Here is a 19,544-nt window from a genome sequence, read left to right on the forward strand (position 1 = left end):
TGTAGAGAACAGTGCTGGGATACTGTAACGGCTAGAGACGATAAAGCGGTAGACAAAGACATGGACATGCGGTCATTGTCCACTATCGCGCTTAGCTTAGAAAAATACAATTACAGCCTAATTACAGCAAAGGAAGCTTGAACAAAACTTTAAGCTGCGTTCAATGATGAAGGTGTGTTTGGGCGTATTACAAAAGCTTGTTTCGATCAAGTTAGATATTTTTTCCTCAAAGGAAACATATGTTTATGCAACAATGTCTACGTGCCACAAACTTAAAGAAATAAGTTTCGAAGTGAGTGAGTGAGTGATACTTGGGTTTCGTCAATCCTGCTGATGGGATTACCTAAATATTACGCGTCCATGGTTATGGGATTGGAAGTAGAGTTATGTAGTGAGCAAAACAGCTTCCTTGCTCGCTCCGCCTATCTTAATGAGCGCGTACAATTCGTTCCGTGCGAAAAATCTGATAGCTCCAGAGTGATGAGCACGGTGAGGGATATGCGCTCAATTGAGCGGTGTGCGATATGCGCTCGATTGAATGCGCTCGGTGTGCGATACGCGCTCAAAAGCGCGGTGAGCGGTGCGTGATACGCGCTCGGTTGAGCGTGGTGAGAGGTGTGCGATAAGCGCACAATTGATTGGGGTGAGCAGTGTGCGAAATTTGCAGAATAGAGCGAAGTACGCAGTGTGCTATTTTAACACGAACGAGCGAGTTGTGTGAAGTGCACAGTGGTGTGCTCTTTTAGGCTAGGTTTTTATCACAATGTGCGTTGCGACATAATACTCAAATGTAATTTCATTACTAATAAATCGTTTCAAACAGCAAAAAAATCCTGTTCATTTACGAAAAAATCATTTACGAATAATATCATTCTTTCTTTCTTTTCGATACAGGACTGTTAATACAATGCGTGAAACTTAAATAGTGATACCACATATGTTTTGCAATAATTGTAGAATTTACTTTTTCAACTAAGATTTTTTTGTTCAGAATGTCAACATAACATACTTAACTCCACTCAAACACATTACTTTATTATATCCATAGGGTATTTTTCAATTATGCTGGAATATTATCCAAAGCAGGTGCGAAATAAAAATAGCAAAAATTTGACTTTAGATAAATGTTTTATTGCAACATATAAAACATATATTTAAAACAAATATTTAAACTTCTATGAATGAAAAAGACATGTCACTTATACAAATTAGTTCATCGAATGGCTCATTTACGGGTAAACATATAAATCACAGTCAGAAATACTCGATCTGTTCTAAATGTTCAAAAATCGGGATATTAGCATACTTAGGCTGTTGCCATTTACGTATTTTAAGCAATAAAATCCATGCTATTACCGACATTTTTATTTCTGAGAATAAAAAAGTAAAAACTAATATATCCATTCAAATTAATATTATTAGTTTTATCTTATCTTATTATTTGCTACCAGTAGGAAATCAGTATAAATCGATTCAAAAAGGAGTTGAGCTTTGCAAGTGTTTGTAGGATATGGTGCTTGTATTTATTCTACCATATACCAACCATATATCAACCATACATTTATTTATTTATTTATTTATTTATTTATTTATTTATTTATTTATTTATGTAATTATTTAATTATTTAATTATTTATTTAATTAGTTATTTTATTATTGAATTATTTTATTAATTAATTAATTGATTAATTAACTTATTAATTATAATTTTATTTAATTATTATTTATCTATTTATTTATGTATTTATTTAAAAACGCAGAACAGGCATATAAATACAAATATTGGCCAGAAAACTTTGTGAAACTAAGGCAGGGTCTATGAATATGTTGCGGCAACATTTGTTCAATGGCAACATTTCTGGATTTTCATATTTATTTCAAAAACTGTGCACAAATTCACTCACAAAAACATTTTAAAATTAAGTTGCAATTATTTTTTTCCGTTTTGATGTGCAAAAAGGTCCAAAAATGTCACAGATAAACATGAAACAAATCGATTTGTTTCTCTTGTAACAAAAATATTGCCGCAACATGAGTTTGACAGTTCGACCATACGATTTGGCAACAGATGTTCCGGCAACATTTTCATAGACCCGGGCCTAAATGTACTTCAATGCAAGAGTAATACTCAATAACTTTATGAAGAGCATGCCGATGTTTCTTTCCGTCAAATCTATCTTGTTGTTAGGATGATTACCTAATTATTCAGGAGCTTACTAGTAAACAACATATCTCAAAAAGATTATACCAGTGAGATTACTTTGAACTATCATTTAATACCATATCTGCAATACACACATTGTTTTAGTATCAAATATTAAGCAAATTTGATGTACTTTGAATCTTATTGTTTGATACACAAAGGGGTTTTATGTTCATTATTTGGTGCAGCCAAATTACAAGGGACATTACGGCAATAATTCCCAAATTAATCCTTGTTTTCCTTTCCTTTTATGTATTTTTGTTATGCCATTTTGAATCTACTAGATGTGAAAGCTACATCTAAAAACTCAAAATTCAAAAAAAAATATTTTTTTATTTTTTGACCACTTCCCTTACAGACCTTTTGCTCAACGATTGCAAAGCTGGGTTCAGCGCTGCAAAATGTCGTGAGCATCATGCAATGGTAACTACCGAAAACAAAGACCATCACGCTTTCGGTGATAATCATTACTGATAATCATTAAAAGCGCTTCATGATATGCCGAAGATGACGTTTTAGTGCCTTTGCCAAGCCTGTTAGTCAGACTGACAAAACTGAGCTGAATGCCCTCTCAATTATCACGCCGACCAAGCTTACCAAGCCTGTGCTGAAAAATATTACTAACACTCTCAACAAAACTCATGACTTAAAAAAATCCATGTCTGCGTCTGCGTGTTTTACTGTGATGATCGGAAGTGAAACATACACAGCTTATGTGATCGAACGGCCAGATATGCAATTGACAGCGATTTGCGAGGGCGAAGGCTCGCACGCCATACAAGTTCACAGCACCAGAGCCCTCGCATTAAAGAGCTGGCGAGCTTTGTCAGTTTTTTCGCCTCTAATTTTAGCAGTTATAACAATAGCAGGTATAACAGTGCAAATATTAGCATTAAGCACCTTAATTTTGACATTTTATTTTGAAAAAATCCACAAAAATTTAAATAGTCATGTTTTCGACGAATAACAATGCAAAAAATAATGTATGAATAAAAAATAAAGATAATTTAAAATGCCTCAAGATTTCGAGCAGATGATACTACTTGTATCAACCCTTGCAATGTTTAACGGGGGAGTAATATTTTTTCAACGAATTTTTGGTCAATCACTTGGTCGTGATATTTTGTCTGGCGGTGATGATCGCGATGATCATGACACGCTTGCGAGTGGTCCCATGCAACGAAATCAGAATGCCCTGGCTTTGCCTACTTCGTTGGGCAGAAGAGGAAAGCATGTTGATTGTCTAAGTTGGAATAGCATAGCCAGGGTAAAACTGTATGACGCTATGAGCTCTTTTGGAATCCCGGCCAAACGGATAAGGCTGGTTAGAATGACTATGACCAACGTCACTTTCCAGGTCTCATCAGGATGGAAAACTCTCAGGACCTTTTGCTACCACCAAGGGTCTGCGCCAGGGGGACGGGCTTGCCTGTCTCCTATTCAACCTGGCGCTAGAGAGGACCATCCGCGACTCGAAGGTGGAGACTACGGGAACCATCTTCTATAAGTCAACCCAGATCCTGGCATACGCTGATGATATAGACATCATTGGTCTGTGGCTCTCCTATGTAGCAGAAGCCTACCAAGGGATCGAGCAGGCGGCAGAGAACCTCGGATTGCAGATAAACGAGGCAAAGACCAAACTGGTGGTGGCAACATCAGCGGGCCTATCAATAAATAATCCAAACTTATGTAGGCGTGACGTACAGATAGGTGAACTTTTGAATTGGTTCCACAATTCACCTATCTTGGGTCAAAGGTCGGCAACGACAATAGCATGGAAGCAGAGTTGCTTGCAAGGATGCTGGCTGCCAACCGGTCATTCTACAGCCTACGCCTCTGAGACATGGACATTGTCCAAATCTGACGAAACCCTCTTAGCCGCGTTCGATTCGATGCTCAGAAGAATACTTGGCCCCGTATGTGGGGAAGGACAATCGAGGAGCCGCTATAATGACGAGCTATAGGAGATGTACGGTGACCTCACTGTCGTACAGTGTATCAAGCTCGCCAAGCTGCGGTGGTACGCATGTTGTACGCATGGAAACGGACGACGCAGTCCGTTAAGTCTATTTAGGCCGTCCACAATGACAGAGGAGGCGTGGTAGGCCCAAATTGAGGTAGCAAGATGGCGTGGAGGCGTCCGCCGGGATAACGGACTGACAGACGAAGGCACGAGACCGTGAGCGGTTTCGAACACTCCTGAGGCCTCAGGCCAAGACCGCAAAGCGGTTGTAGCGCCGGATAAGTAAGTAAGTAAGTAAGTATATATATATGGGCTATTGTGACTCAGAAGCATGGTGGTTAAATTTACTTCTTGAGAAACAGCAAGTTATTATTCACGATGACAACAAGAGCTGTTTGAAAATTTTAGGCAAAAGGTTGAATAATAGAACTATGCATCTTACAACGAGCTATCATTTCACAAAGGATGAAATTAAGAAAGGTCAAATGAATTGCGTCTATTGTTCAACAGAGGAAATGATCGCGGATCTATTAACAAAACCATTGGCTAGAATTAGAAAACAGAAGCTTGATAGGATTAAGTGTTTCACTATGAAATAATATAATTAATGAGTAAGGAAAATTGCGTTGAGGGAGAGTGTTGTTATGGACCAAGCAAGCTGATCAGCATGAAAACTAGACTTAATGATAAAAACGTGGAACGAATTTTATAGCAAATGGAAATAGAATTATATTGTCGATTTAGGAATATCCGACTCTTCCGTTATCCAAACGACTAAGACGCGTTTTTCTCTTTGCTCCGAACTAGAGGTGTGCTCAATGAAGCAGAACCGTGCGTTTCATTCAGTTCTCGTAAAAAATGAATGACCAGTTCACAAGAATAGAATGATTCTTTTGATAAATTGAAATAATAAAAAATGCGTACATTATCGTTTTGGAAAACATCTATAGAAAAAACCAACATCTGCAAGTTTATATGCAAAACAAGAAACGTTAGATTTTAAACTGCGCAATGCGTTCTAGCATCATTTAATAGATTGTCAATATTGGTTTACTGTTCAGGTGACCAGACCTACCGATTATTCTGTAGTTCTACCGATTTTCGAATATTGTACCGATGTACAGCTATTGCGATTTGTAAATGAACGAAAGAATCGAAATCATATTGACGTTCATTGTGATGAACGACTCAGTTCATTCACGTTCGCTTAAAATAATCGAAAAGCCCACCTCTACGCCTAACATAACAATAGTTACTTAACAACAGATAACAACACGAAAAGAATAATTAGGTGTTGCAGTAGACTGATGTTCAAATTAGGTATACGTTTAAACAAATTTGTTAGACCGCATGTCTTGGGCGTGGAACATTCTTTTCGAAGAATATGCCACAGTCTTGCCATTGTTTAAGAACGATTCGGAAAAATGTCCCAAAGTCTTGAAATAAAGCGCGAAACCCTATAAGCCAGTTTAACAATGAAAATTTACGAAAAACGCGTTATAAGAAATTCATGCCGCTTTCCGAAGTAAATCCCATTATTAACCGGTTCAGGGATGTTTTTCAACAGCTGTTTCATATTATATTTTCAGTACATCTAAGTCTAGATTATGGTTTTGCACGACAGTGCGTTACTAGTGTTTACGAAAATCACATTTAAGGGCTGTTGTAAATCATCTCGCGAGCAGTGAATAATGTTGTTCACATTGGACACTGACGCGGAATAACTTTTAATTTAATATTCTTCACATACATTCCAACTGTTATCATAATCTCACCTTAGTGTACATAGGTTTTCCGTGGAGTGTTTCCATAGTGCATTGATCACAATCCAGAGTAATCGAAGTATTATGAAACGATTCTTTTGAATGTCGCAAATTAAAGTACAACTCAGTTACGCCGCCTTCGAAGATACTTCGAAAATATCTTGGGATTAATGTGCGTCCTATAGCTGTAACGTAACGTAATAGATATAATCAGCTCTACAGTGCAATATAGTTGTGAATGATTCGTTTAATTTGTCCTCACTGTATCTTTTTGGTCCATCTTCCAAGCAAAATGTTAAAGTCAATGTGGCGTCATCTTCGAAAAACTCATTCGCAAACGAATCCCACCAACAATTATCACTTTCCTGAAAAAAAATAAAATTGAAAAGATGTATGATTTTACAGTTATATTATTATTTTAGTATTGGCTCATACTTCAGTTCTTTGCTGTAATCGTTTGTTGAGTTCATAGATTCTATAATCTGGTTGACCGAAATACGCATGCCTTCTGGGAACGTTCAATTGACTGTGAAATATTTTATATAATGACACATAAGAAAGTACAATACATAGCTTATGTAACAAAATAATAGAAATGTATATTCTAATTCTTACCTTTGATCCAATCGATCAACAGGTTGTGGACCTCCCATCAAATGTCCTTGTCCCATCGGACCACCCATATTCGAACCATTTGGACCATGGCCAAAAGGAGAACCTGGAGGTATGCCAAATTGAGGACCACCAAAATTTCCTGGCCCACTAGGTGATGTAAAATGTGGCCCGCTTCCGAAGGCAGATCCGGAACTTCCTGGCCGTCCAAACTGAGGCCCATTAGCAGATGGAGAACTAAATGGACCTACTGCTACAGGGCCACCTCCGACAGGGCCGTTGTATGGTCCTCCTGGCCCCGATGGCCCACCAGTATTTGGGGGAGGAAACCCGGAACCAACATTCTGTGGAGGACCAGGTCCTGGTGTGGACGACCCTGAAGGTGCGGGGGATGCTGTATACTGTGGCGTATTTGAACCAGTGCCTGGTGGTAAATTTTGATAACTATTCGAAGCAGATCCTCCGGCTGGAGAACCTTGACCGGCTGCTGGAAACACAGGACCTCCAAAATTGTTAGCTCCACCAGGACCACCAAAACTGTTCACACCGGGTCCTTGGACCCCTGGACCACTGGGGCCACCTGGACCACCATTACCAGCAACTCCAGGGCCGACTCCAGTTCCTCCAGGACCCGCACCTTGCTGCGAAGGGTCGGTTGGTCCCGAAGGTGTTCCTTTCCAATTGTTTGTAGAGTCCTCCAGTGTAGACGGTAAACTCAGTGACGGTCCTGCACTAACTCCACGTCGACTTAAACCTTATGTAAATGGAATAAAAAAAAAAGAAATTGCAGAGAAAGATATATTTTAAAGAATATATTGAAAAAAAAGTAAATAACAAAACTTTAAGCTTCGATTCAAAACTGCATTCGTCCCCTTTAATTTGATATCGTTTAAATTTAATTATCATTTGTATTATCGCAACCGAAAATGTTGCGGGAACATTTATTACCAAAGCAAATAGCCAAAGTTTCAAAATTATTACTCGGACAAATTGAATGAGAATTTAATCGATTTGTATGATGTCTATTTGCTACCAAAACATTTTAAGAGCATTTGAAAACAACTTAGTCACTCACTTTAAATGCAAATAGTACTATTTCTTGTGCCCGCAGCATTATGATGGTTTAAGGCCTAACAGAGGACGAATAAAATTTAATTCGAAATTCTCCAAATGATTACATTTAATAAAATATTTCATTCATGCGCTTTTTTTATCGAGTGCTATCATCGACAGTTAATCCTCACATCCAGTTATCAGTGAGTCCAGAGAATATTGTAGTCTGTTATTGTATTTTTTTCGAAACAGATAACAATAGCAATAACATATAAGGATTTAATTAAACACTTAGGCCAAAACTGATGAAAATGTTTGATACTTAACGTTGCGCGATTAATAAAAATGAAATAAATATTCGCTATAGACAATTTAAACAGTAAATTAACAAATAGTAGAATTATAGCTTACCTATCATATTCCAAAATTGCAACTACTAAGGAAGAATGTTAGATCCTAGAAGTGCGCAACCGCACCGTGTGCGGTACGCCAGCCTGCTCCGTACCTTTACAACACAGCACAACCAAACGGTAAACGGCACACGTCTAAACGGCTATTGGAGTACTATTGGTTTTAATAACAGCATGTAGCATTGATTCTCTACACGATTCAAATTGTCACAATTATTTTATCTTTAAACTGATTTGTATCTTTTTATCACTAGTTCGTTAAACAGCTAGTCGAACATCTTGAAGAAGAAAAAACAATTGTAACTTAAACTGCACATAATCTGTACTCCAAAGTAGGACGTAGAAAATGAAAAAAAACTTGTTAGGCCGAAAATACACGGACCGGAATTTCGCGGCCGCGTAATTCCGCTTGCTGAAAAATGTACGGATATGACAGTTCGGGAAAGTTGCCGTTGACACTTTGTATATGGGTTTAACTGGCGGAATTCCGCGGCCGCGAAATTCCGGTCCGTGTATTTTCGGCCTTGCAGGTCCTTGAGATATGCGATACCTCTTATACGCGGATGCTGAGATACGCAGTAAATTATACCGATTTGACATATCAATTGTTAAAAATCCACTTTTGGGGGCCTTCACGATTCTAGTTAGTTTTTTGTATGAAGTTTGACAGTTGGAGGCTGAAATCATGTAAACAATCCATACAAAACCACACAAAAAACTAGCCTGCGATTTTCAGTCTAGAAAATTTTAGCCTAAAAGCTAGAATTAGATTCGAGTACCTGTTCGAAAACACAGGTTTGTTTACATTTATCCCAAGGTGCATTAAAGAGATCAGGTGGTGGAATCTGGAATCAAAGTGTATGTAGTCCAGGTGGTCTCATAGCATTTTTTCATAGCCAATTTTGAACATCACTTTTTGACAGAACGAGTGAAAACTTTTGCTCCAACGAGCTTTCTGGAGGCTTGACGAATACTCAAAACACTCTTACAATCTTCATTCAGAAGCAGAAGCGATAAAAATCAGCCTTCTAAATTCATACACCTTGCGATAAGACCACCTGTATATTATACTCAATTAGATAGCTGCTCGAAAAATGCTATACAATGCAAACAGCTGACAGGCTGAAATTTCAGCATACGAATTTCAAACGGAAAGGGCCCCTTTGATGGACTTTTAAAAACTATTTAAAAAAGGTTCAACATTGTATTATTGAGTCAGAATCACGACAAATTATACAACTAGTAAGTGCATCCCACCACATCAAACAAACGTTTCTTGGGGACAAGCTGAATATGGACCAAAGTGAGTGCATATACAGTCAGAATTGAATAGTTGAACGCTTTTTAGTTGAATGCTCGATATTTGGCTGACAGTTCAATTAAAAAGCATGCGTTTGTATGGAAAACCCGGTTTTTGAAAAATTCACAAAAATCTCATGGCCTGCCGAGAAAAATTTCAGACATTTTTTGTATGGAGAAACGTGCCAACTAAATAGCACGTATTCAATAGTTAGCAGGGAATCGAAATGCAACCAGTGAGTTCAGACTGTATCAGGTGGGCTTATGGTGTTCTTCCTCACAAATACATCGAAACACAATTAAACAGTTTGTTCCATAACAAAATCTAGTATGCCTTGAAGTTTAAACAGTATCTCGCAGAAATGGTATGTGGTTTTACACAGGCGTAGCTCGAAGAAAGAAGCCAAAAAAATTACGTGACGGCCAGTTCTTGGAATAAAATGATGATCTGAAGATTACTGGATCAAAACAACACATTTTCCCAGCAACATTTGATATATAGGAAATAATTATTGAATCCGTTCAGTCAGCAAGCAATGAGCAGTGTACCACTCGAACCAAATACGGTATCATACTTAAAGTAAGGAACTTATCAGGGTGCCCTTGAATACATAATTTTGTTTCGTTCATAAGACCTCCGATTGTTCTCAAATATCATGTAAAATTGTGAAAACTTGGGATAGACTTAGAAAAAAGTTTATGGAACAATTATCAAAGCACTCAGTTTGTTATGGATTCAACTGTCAAACCTTGTTTTCTTCCTATTTTGGATCCCACCTGATATGTCAACTCACTTTGGTTTTCCGATAGAATTCAAGAACGCGGCACTTTGATAAATCGGCGAGAGTCAATCAAGATCTATTAAGGAGAACAGGTCGATGCAAAACCATGAACAGTTTCATGAAAAAGTGTTGGTGACAAACGGCTAATAATTAACGCGAAAAAGTGGACGAATTTACTATTGGTTAAATTTCTAGGGGTCAATCACTTCGGAAGAATAAAGGAGAAGTAATTGCAGTGTAATCTGTACTCAGAAACATTGATAACCTTTTTCATTGTTTGCCATTCCGTGACCACGAATCATTACCGTTTGCAACGGTACTGCTGGAAGAACGAAAAGTTTAACAGGCATAAAAAAGCACAGTACAGGTTCCAACTGGGTAGCGGAATTTGGGGCAAGTGTGCCATACGGGGCAAGAGTGCCACCAAGCATTTTTCCTTAAAAACTTAAGTTTAATGATCAACTGTGTATACAGTTGGTTGCTTTCCAATGACTAGGTATACTGAGCCGAATTTCATACAGAGCGTTTCTACACCGAGAATGCAGCTGAGAAAATAACTGACAGCATGCTTTGACAGCGACTGACAGCATTTTCGGTGAGAGAATTCTCCTCGGCATGCAAAGAACGATGGAGCTGAGAAAAAATTGAATTGGCAGTTTATAGCGATCGATCAATTATAGTCTGCATTTTTGCCGTCTAATAATCGTAGATATATTATTAAAAAGCAAAAGAAACTTTTTTGACTTCAGTTTAGCGATTAAAATGAATTTTTCCAACATCATTTTATAAGTCTCATCTCGGCGCTTTTCAAAGCTTCTACACACACCAGCGTGATAAACCGGTTGTCAAATCTCTCACAGCCATCTCCAGCTGCAGTCTCGGTGTATGTAGAAACGCTCACAGATCAATCGATATTTCCCATTGTTTTGAACTGATTTGTGTTGAGTTTCAAAATTGAGCAGAATACTATAATTTTTTTAATCCAACCAAATAAGCTCTCACAAATCATGCGAACAATCAACCGAGAAAATATTTACACCACCGTATAGCTGAGAAAACGTGAAATTTTTTGTGGGGTTAGTTGAAAAAAAAACTTTCTTTTTGTCACTGAAAAATTCAATTTCAAAAAAGTTACAACTTTTGGGGCAAAAGAGCAATCTCTATCAAGGATAATGTATTTAGAAGGTTGATTTTTATCGCTTTTGCTGGGCGACATTGTGGGGGACATCTGTCACTCTCTGCATACAAATTTCATTATCCCGCACCAGCCCTCCCCGATTTTTATACCGGAGCCCCCGGAAGAGAAATGTCAAGTCGAGAAATGTCATTTTGCTCTGAACAACTTCACCTTGTCATTTATAACACCTTGATCTCTATTTGGGGCAAGTGTGCCACCATCTTTAGGAATACATACACTATGTACATGTACATGTAGGAATACATACACTAGTGGTACAAACGTAATAATTTCCAATTATCAAAGAAATACGGTAATTTTAACCAGGTGGCCGTCTTGCCCCATACGAGTGACACTCTTGCCCCATAGCCCAAAAAACAACGTCTTTTTGGACCCTTTTAAAAACGCTTCAAAAACTGTTTTGTTTGCACTTTTTTCAAACGAAACTCATTTATAAGTGAGGAAATAGATGTAAAATGATTGTGAGATTTAAATCGGCTTTTGGAAAACACGTTTTAGTGAGTTCTAACTTGAAATGCTTAAGGTGGCACACTTGCCCCAAATTCCGCTAAAAGAAGCCCTATTTACTTTCTATCAAACACTGAGAGTAAAATGATACATCGAATCGGCACACACTGGTACAATATGCACACCGTCCTTTGCTTATAACCCGGCGACGAATGATAAAAGAGATCAGCCATGTAATATTCTAATTGGATTATAGTTCTTATAATATTCTAAAAGGAAAGAAGTGCAAAATGCTGAACAAAACTCTCATTCACTCCATAGAAACGTCCATCGCTAAACATAAACAATGTTCAGTTTAACTTTCAAAACTTTCCAATGGCTTTCTGTCAATTTACTCTCAACGCATCGACCTGTTCTGTTTCAAAGACCTTAGGAGTCAATCGCAAGACTGCGGAAGGATACGTGAAAACGTTGACGATACAGTCTTTCCCCGAGTTACGCGAATAATGCGTTCCGGAGACATTGGCGTAACTCGAATTTTCGCGTATGTCGAATATCACGTTTTACAGCCCAAATATACTTGATTAATAATGATTTTTTATTCAATTTAGTTCACAATTTATTACATATTTCAAGTAATTGGTGTAGAAAAATGAGATATTTTTGTTTTTAAAAACTATGATTTAAAACTTTTGAAAAAAAATGAAATTTTTTTACCATTTGACAATTGATAGAAAAAATTGTACTGATTTGACATCTGAACTGTCTGAACTGAAACGCGAATTTTTATTTCTGCGTAACTCGAATTCGCGACTCGACTCGAGTGTCGCGCAACTCGGAAAAAAACTTTACAGGTGTCCCCCGAGATACGACTGTATTTTAGACCGAAAAAATGTCCCAAAGCAAAGCGTAAGTCGAAATAGTCGTATGTCGAATATCTATGAATATAAATTTTTAACCGCAATTGAGGAGTCGGAATCTATGAAATCGTATATTTTATTTAAAATCGAAATCGTATGCAAATCGAAATGGTATGCATGTATACAAAAAAAATACAGGTATTCCCCGATATATGCTATTCATGCCGACCAGAGGCAATAGCGCAACTCAAATATTAACGTAAGTCGAATTCCGAAATTTTCATTCAAATTATTGCTAATTTTCGTTCAACTTTGCTTGAAGTGGTGTGTTCTAGACCCTTAATTCTTTATTTGATCTGATTTCAACTGAACATTATAATTTTATACCTTTTAAAATGGTTTTGAAATTTGACCAAAAGGGAATTTATTTTGCATTCAACATTTGATGTGTAGGCGAAAGGCCATGAGAGTGACAAAATGCTGACAATTTTTTCAAAACGTGAGCTTTTGTCACTTTTTTGAGCTTTTGTCAAAATTTTGTAACCTGGAGCAGCCAGGAAAAAAAGTTGACAAAAGTTGACAAAAAGTGACAAAAGTTGACGTCCGCGAAGAAGCGTAAACAAACAACTATTTGGCGCAGTTGTGACCCATTGCTACGATAATAGTGCTAAAATGCATGATTCTAATTGATTTATGTACCTATTTCGTGCTTCTTAAACAAAATATCGATGATTTTCAGATGTTGGAGCTTTTTGTCGTTCTTGTGTATGTTTTTGGTGCGGCCACGAGAAAAGCTCTTTTTTGCAGTTGACAAGCAATTTTGAAAAAGTTGGAAATTTTTTCAACATTTTGTCAGCTCCGTGGCCACGCGCTATGTAGAATCAGTACAGTTTGTTCGAATAGCTGTCAAATTAACAACATCGCGTACCTTTGTACAGGTAGTTACCTTCGTGCAGGTAGTTACCTAGTTACCCGAAATACATTGTGGTACCTTTGATACACGGATTCGGAGATACGCGGTTTTCTTAATTTGGGCCCCTTTCCGTTTTCAGCTTCTCAGCTGTTTGCATTGTATAGGAGATTTCGAGCAGCTTTCGACGTATAGTATACAGGTGGGCTTGTCCCAAGGTGTATGTATTTAGAAGATTTTAAATGCTATTGCTTCAGAATGAAGATTTTAAGAGTGTTTTGTGTATTCGTCAACCCACGTCGCACCCCATGGACATATAACTTGACAGCCTACATTTTTAATTATTTTTATTTTGAGCTCCCACTGTTTAGGGCTTGGAAAAGTAATCTGTAATGGCTTTTTGGTAAAAGTAAGGCTTAGCCCTCTACGTTACGCTAGCGTTACGCGTAACGCCTGTTTATCACAAACCCAAGCAACATTTTTGAACGCCTGTTTTAACCGCCGTGGATGAGCAAATTAATAGATTATCATGTCTTAATATTGCTTATTTTTACATGATAGGGGGCCCTCACGATTCTAGTTAGTTTTTTGTATGGAGTTTGACAGTTGGAGGCAGAAATCATGTAAACAATCCATACAAAACCACACAAAAAACTAGCCTGCGATTTTCAGTCTAGAAAATTTTAGCCTAAAAGCTAGAATTAGATTCGAGTACCTGTTCGAAAACACAGGTTTGTTTACATTTATCCCAAGGTGCATTAAAGAGATCAGGTGGTGGAATCTGGAATCAAAGTGTATGTAGTCCAGGTGGTCTCATAGCATTTTTTATAACCAAATTTAAATATCACTTTTTGACAGAACGAGTGAAAACTTTTGCTCCAACGAGCTTTCTGGAGGCTTGACGAATACTCAAAACACTCTTACAATCTTCATTCAGAAGCAGAAGCGATAAAAATCAGCCTTCCAAATTCATACACCTTGAGATAAGCCCACCTGTATATTATACTCACTTAGATAGCTGCTCGAAAACTGCTATACAATGCAAACAGCTGACAGGCTGAAATTTCAGCCTACGAGCTTCAAACGGAAAGGGCCCCATAATTAAAAAAGCAACAATTTTTGAACAAACATAAAAAAGAAAATCAATTGCTAATAAAGATAACACTCATTGATAATTCATGAGTATAAATAAATTAAATTATAGGCTATCATTTTTAACAGCAATCAGAGTTGTAGAGCAAATTCACGTAATATAATTATAACAATCTTACACATAAAAAATGGTTACTTATAAAAATGATTATTTATTTATTTTCCCAGCTATTGATAAAGCAGGATAATGAAATACATACAAGTATTTACTACCTTAATTAACCTCAATTTAAAAAAGAGCCCTCGCACCTAAAGTAAAGTTTATTCAAAATAGTCGGAAACATAGATTGAATAGGTAATAATTATATTTCATATACAACATTAATTTATTAATAATTTTAATATTTTATACTTTCTAATCATAGGAAATGTTACTAAAATTGAAAGCTTTTGGGGTGTTTATGAACTTCCTTCTTTCAGACTATTTTTCATAAATCATAGTGCAGCAATGAAAAACATTAAAACTCTAATTATTTAAAAATGAAATCTCGTAGAAATCGATTCATCTTAAAGCAATTAACTTGTTTTTCAACGCAGTTTAAAATATTTTTTATTCAAATAATGCACACTGGTCGGTCGCGTGGATGACAAAATCCCGTTTTCAAATCGTTTTCAAGCATCGTTTCGCAGTCTTGCGATTGACTCCTGCAGATTCATCAAAGTGTCTCGCGGCCTTGAGTTCTATAGGAAAAACCTGTAAAAAAAGCTGACTAGAATCCTGAAGGGCCCCTTTGATAGTTACAGTCTGAACTCACTGGTTAAACTTCGATTCCCTGTCAACTATTGAATATGTGCTTTTTGTTTGGCACGTTTTTCCGTACAAAACTTTTCTGAATTTTTTCTCGACAAGCCATGAGGTTTTTGTGAATTTTTCAAAAACCGGGTTTTCCATACAAACGCATGCTTTTAATTGAACTGTCAGCCAACTATCGAGCGTTCAACTAAAAAGCATGCCAACTAAAAAGCGTTCAACTATTGAATTCTGATAGTATTTGAGCAAATTGTACTGTCTTGACACATCGATCATCAAATGCAAAATTAATTCCCCTCTGGTCGAACTGCATATTTTTTTAAGAACGTTTAAAATTGTAACATACAGTCAGAATTATATCTAATAATTGCTAAACCTTATCACGCTAAGCAAAAATGCACGAAAATAAATAATATTTTGGCGGAAAACGTGAAGCGTGAAATTAGACTTATGCGGAAAATCGAGATACGTGGTATTTCGTGACCGTTTTCGGTCCCCATTAACCGTGTATCTCGGGGACCGCCTGTATAGCGAAATCGCGTATATCGGGAAACACCTGTAAAATAGAAAAAGTAGCATCACAAATAAAATGGGAGAGTATGATGAGAAATAAGAGAGACACAAAGATACATCGGAAAGGAATTATCGAGACAGGGACAGGGAGAGCCACATTGGAGAGCTACGAGAAGAAGTGAGCCACATGGGCAGTAATATCGATTCAGTACGAATAAGCGAGACATACTGTTTGTTTAGAGGCACGATGGTTTTAAGATCACGGAAAGACATTCCGAAAAAATATCAGAGAGCATATATTTATTTTTCTAGGGGTTAACAGAAAACCAACGTAACACAATTTTTATATTAAAAAAATATTATAAATTTACCTATCGCATGGAATTTGCAGAAAGAGCTCAAACGTAAGAGCACGAATAAATAGTTTTTTTTTTGTACTGAGACTCCAATTACTTCATTCGCCTTTGAACAATACTTTGTCATTTGATTCACTGATAACATACACATTCATTTATATCTATCCAACCGTAAAATAACCTTTTTACCCTATAAACGGTGTGCCTATTTTTGCTCTGGTGGATATTACCTAGTTTTTTTTATAAAAGGGGCGCAACGCAACTTTCAATCGAGCAAAGCAAGCGCCGGTACAATTCAAACAATTTTGACACGCACACTATGACACAGGCACGCAGTAACATTAGGCCATCCATAGAAACACATGAACACAGGCGCACCCACCGCTCACTCAACAGTATTTTCACGCACATCATTACCAAATGACTGAAACGCGGCATGATTGACGAGTCGAATGCAGCGCGGATATTGTTTTCTCATCGTGGCGTGCACGTTTGATTTTGTCTGTGTAGGTTCATTATGATATTTCTCTCACTTCACAGCATGAATAGGAATAAAAAAATACTGTTCTTGAACGATACCCTAGCAATCACTCATCCGGGCGGTGGTACAGGCAAGAAGCGAAAATCGAATATCATACGCGTCTCTAATGTTGATACGTACACCGGTTTAATATTGCTAACGCTCTCAGCGGAACGATGTGAACAAATGTCCTCAACATAAAGTTTGAACCAACTCCAGAACATGTATGGCTCAATTTAGCTACTTTAGCCTGATTGACCATTCACAATAACAAAACAATTACGAATAAATAAATTTTATACTTAATTGATATATGGAATAAAACTCAACAGGATATAATAACAAAGCATAATAACTACCCGATACATGATGAGTGCAATGTACAATTCCGACTCCAAAAAGTTGATAGATACGGACGAGTCGGAAAGTACGTTGTTCTATAAAAAAAAAAATTGGAATCGGTAGAATATTTTATTCGTCATGCTACTGAACTAATTAAAAACAAGAGAAGTTGATTCTTACATGCGAAACCAGATCGAAGCATTCTTACGAAATATACGCGGAATACAAAGCACAACTATTACCGTTCATCCTCTGTAATTCTTTACATCAATAATATGGAATGTTTCCTTTTTAAGTTGCACTGATATTAACTTCACTAAACCCATATAAAAAATAAAGTAACACGGCATAACTGCACTTAATAATATTGAATTTGGCGAACACGTAAGTGCCCAGTTTAAAATCACATTTTACCTAAAACTCCCCACCTCTTTTGAAGCCAACAAGCATACGCTTCACTATCACAAAAACTCCGTGAACTTTTATCGAACTGTGAACCGATATAGAGGCTTGATCCTCTAATAGCTCAATATCGCTAAATTACACATTTAACATTAATTCGTACAAATATGGTCATTCACGGATGTTTCAAATGATATTTTCACATATTATCATTATTACAATTTTACTCACAGCGGACTTGCCAACATAGACGCCATCAATTTTTTTCAACACTGGCAGCCATTTTGAAAAAGGTTCAGACAATATATGTCATTGAAACACACAGAGAACACATATGGTCAACACTAGGACGTTTCATGATTCACACTGTGCCGCTGATCTTGATAGGGTCATGTCTATGCTCAATTCCCACAACCAAATTCAAGCAGTCTACGAGATCGTCTCAGAGATCCCCAGCCAGACAAATCGGACTAAAATAATCCCTATCCTTTCGCTACATTATTGGTAATTTAAGAGTAGGGTAAACAGTTTTCGGCACGCTAGTGCATCAGTTTCACAAAAACTGCTCACAAATAAACATTTTTTTATTATTTTTCATGAAAGTAATGTTATTCTGGTTGATAAACTATCAAAATATGTTACACTATTTTTTATTTGCCGGTTCAAAGCCCTTTTTCATAAATACAGGCGGTCCCCGAGATACACGGTACCTCTTATACGCGGATTCGGAGATACGCGGTTTTCAAAATTTGACAGTTCTTGGAGCAAATTGTACTGATTTGACACATCCATTGTGAAATACCAAATAATTTCCGTGTTGATCGAATGTAAAATGCCATTTAAAAAGGTTTAAAACTGTTCAATTCATTAGAAACATATCAAATAATTAATTTGGTTGCTAAAACCACCCCCTACTTGCAAAATTGCACGAAAATTAGTGATATTTTGGCTGGAAATCACGAGATTCGACTTACGCGGAAATTCGAGATACGCGGTATTTTGCGGCCGTTTTCGGTCCCCAATAACCGTGTATCTCGGGGACCGCCTGTATTCGTAAAATGCAAACATTGCTTTTGCTCCTAGGGTAACTGTACAGGCGGTCCCCGAGATACACGGTACCTCTTATACGCGGATTCGGAGATACGCGGTTTTCTAAATTTGACAATTCTTTGAGCAAATTGTACTGATTTGACACATCAATTTTAAATTGCCAAATAATTTCCGTTTTGATCGAATGTTAAAAACTATTTCAAATGGTTTAAAACTGTTATATTCAGTCAGAATCATATCAACTAATTCATAAAGTAACTATAACCTCCCCCTACTTGCAAAATTACACGACCATTATTGATATTTTAGCTGGAAACCACGAGATTCGACTTACGCGGAAATTCGAGATACGCGGTATTTTGTGGCCGTTTTCGGTCCCCATTAACCGTGTATCTCGGGGACCGCCTGTACCAGTTTTCGGCAGTGTAGCTATTTTCGGCAGGGTAGCTAAAAACGTGAAATTCTGCACAAATGTGGTAAAAAATTTCACAAAACACAATTTTGTAGTGAAAGTGTAATTATTTGATATTCACATACGAAGTTTCACACCATTTTATTACGTATTTTTCAAAATATCAAATAAATTGTGCTTTTTTCGGCAACTTTGCTGTCAGCCAATGGTTCGGCAAGTTTTGTGATTAAGAGAATCAGAACAGTAAAACAATGAAAAAGTGGTGTATATTAAAGATTTTATGCTTATTTAATTTATTCTAACTGGTTCGGAATTTTAAAATCACGATAAACAAGTTATTTTTCACTTTAAATGCTGCCGAAAATAGGTACACAGTAAATGTTCATTTTTGACAGCTCAATGTTGTGGGCTCCTGCCGAAACTCGAAACAATAACACACCTTGGATTTGGCTGAATATTTCTTTAAAAATTGATCAGAACACTACAATGCGTATATCGACACATAATATGACCTTTCTTGTACCAAATATCACCAATTTTTCG

General features: G+C 37.0%; 1 protein-coding gene across 9 annotated transcripts in view; it reads right to left on the bottom strand.

Annotated features, from left to right (window-relative positions):
- Nucleotides 1-17,899, bottom strand: part of LOC120947970 (LIM domain-binding protein 2) — a 30,361-nt gene extending 12,462 nt beyond the window's left edge. For 2 of the 9 annotated variants that reach the window (XM_040363868.2, XM_040363865.2), the window contains exons 1-6: nucleotides 17,552-17,761; nucleotides 8,009-8,285; nucleotides 6,548-7,298; nucleotides 6,368-6,458; nucleotides 6,195-6,297; nucleotides 5,945-6,117 (exon numbers count right to left, since the gene is read on the bottom strand). In XM_040363868.2, coding sequence (XP_040219802.1) covers nucleotides 5,945-6,117; nucleotides 6,195-6,297; nucleotides 6,368-6,458; nucleotides 6,548-7,298; nucleotides 8,009-8,015 — 1,125 coding nt within the window. In that variant the 5' untranslated portion in view covers nucleotides 8,016-8,285; nucleotides 17,552-17,761. The other 7 variants (XM_040363860.2, XM_040363859.2, XM_040363861.2 and 4 more) reach the window with 7 other exon arrangements.
- Nucleotides 17,900-19,544: the final 1,645 nt, after the last annotated feature.

The sequence above is a fragment of the Anopheles coluzzii genome, chromosome 2 (assembly GCF_943734685.1).
Source record: "Anopheles coluzzii chromosome 2, AcolN3, whole genome shotgun sequence".
NCBI classification, from domain to species: Eukaryota; Metazoa; Arthropoda; class Insecta; order Diptera; family Culicidae; genus Anopheles; species Anopheles coluzzii.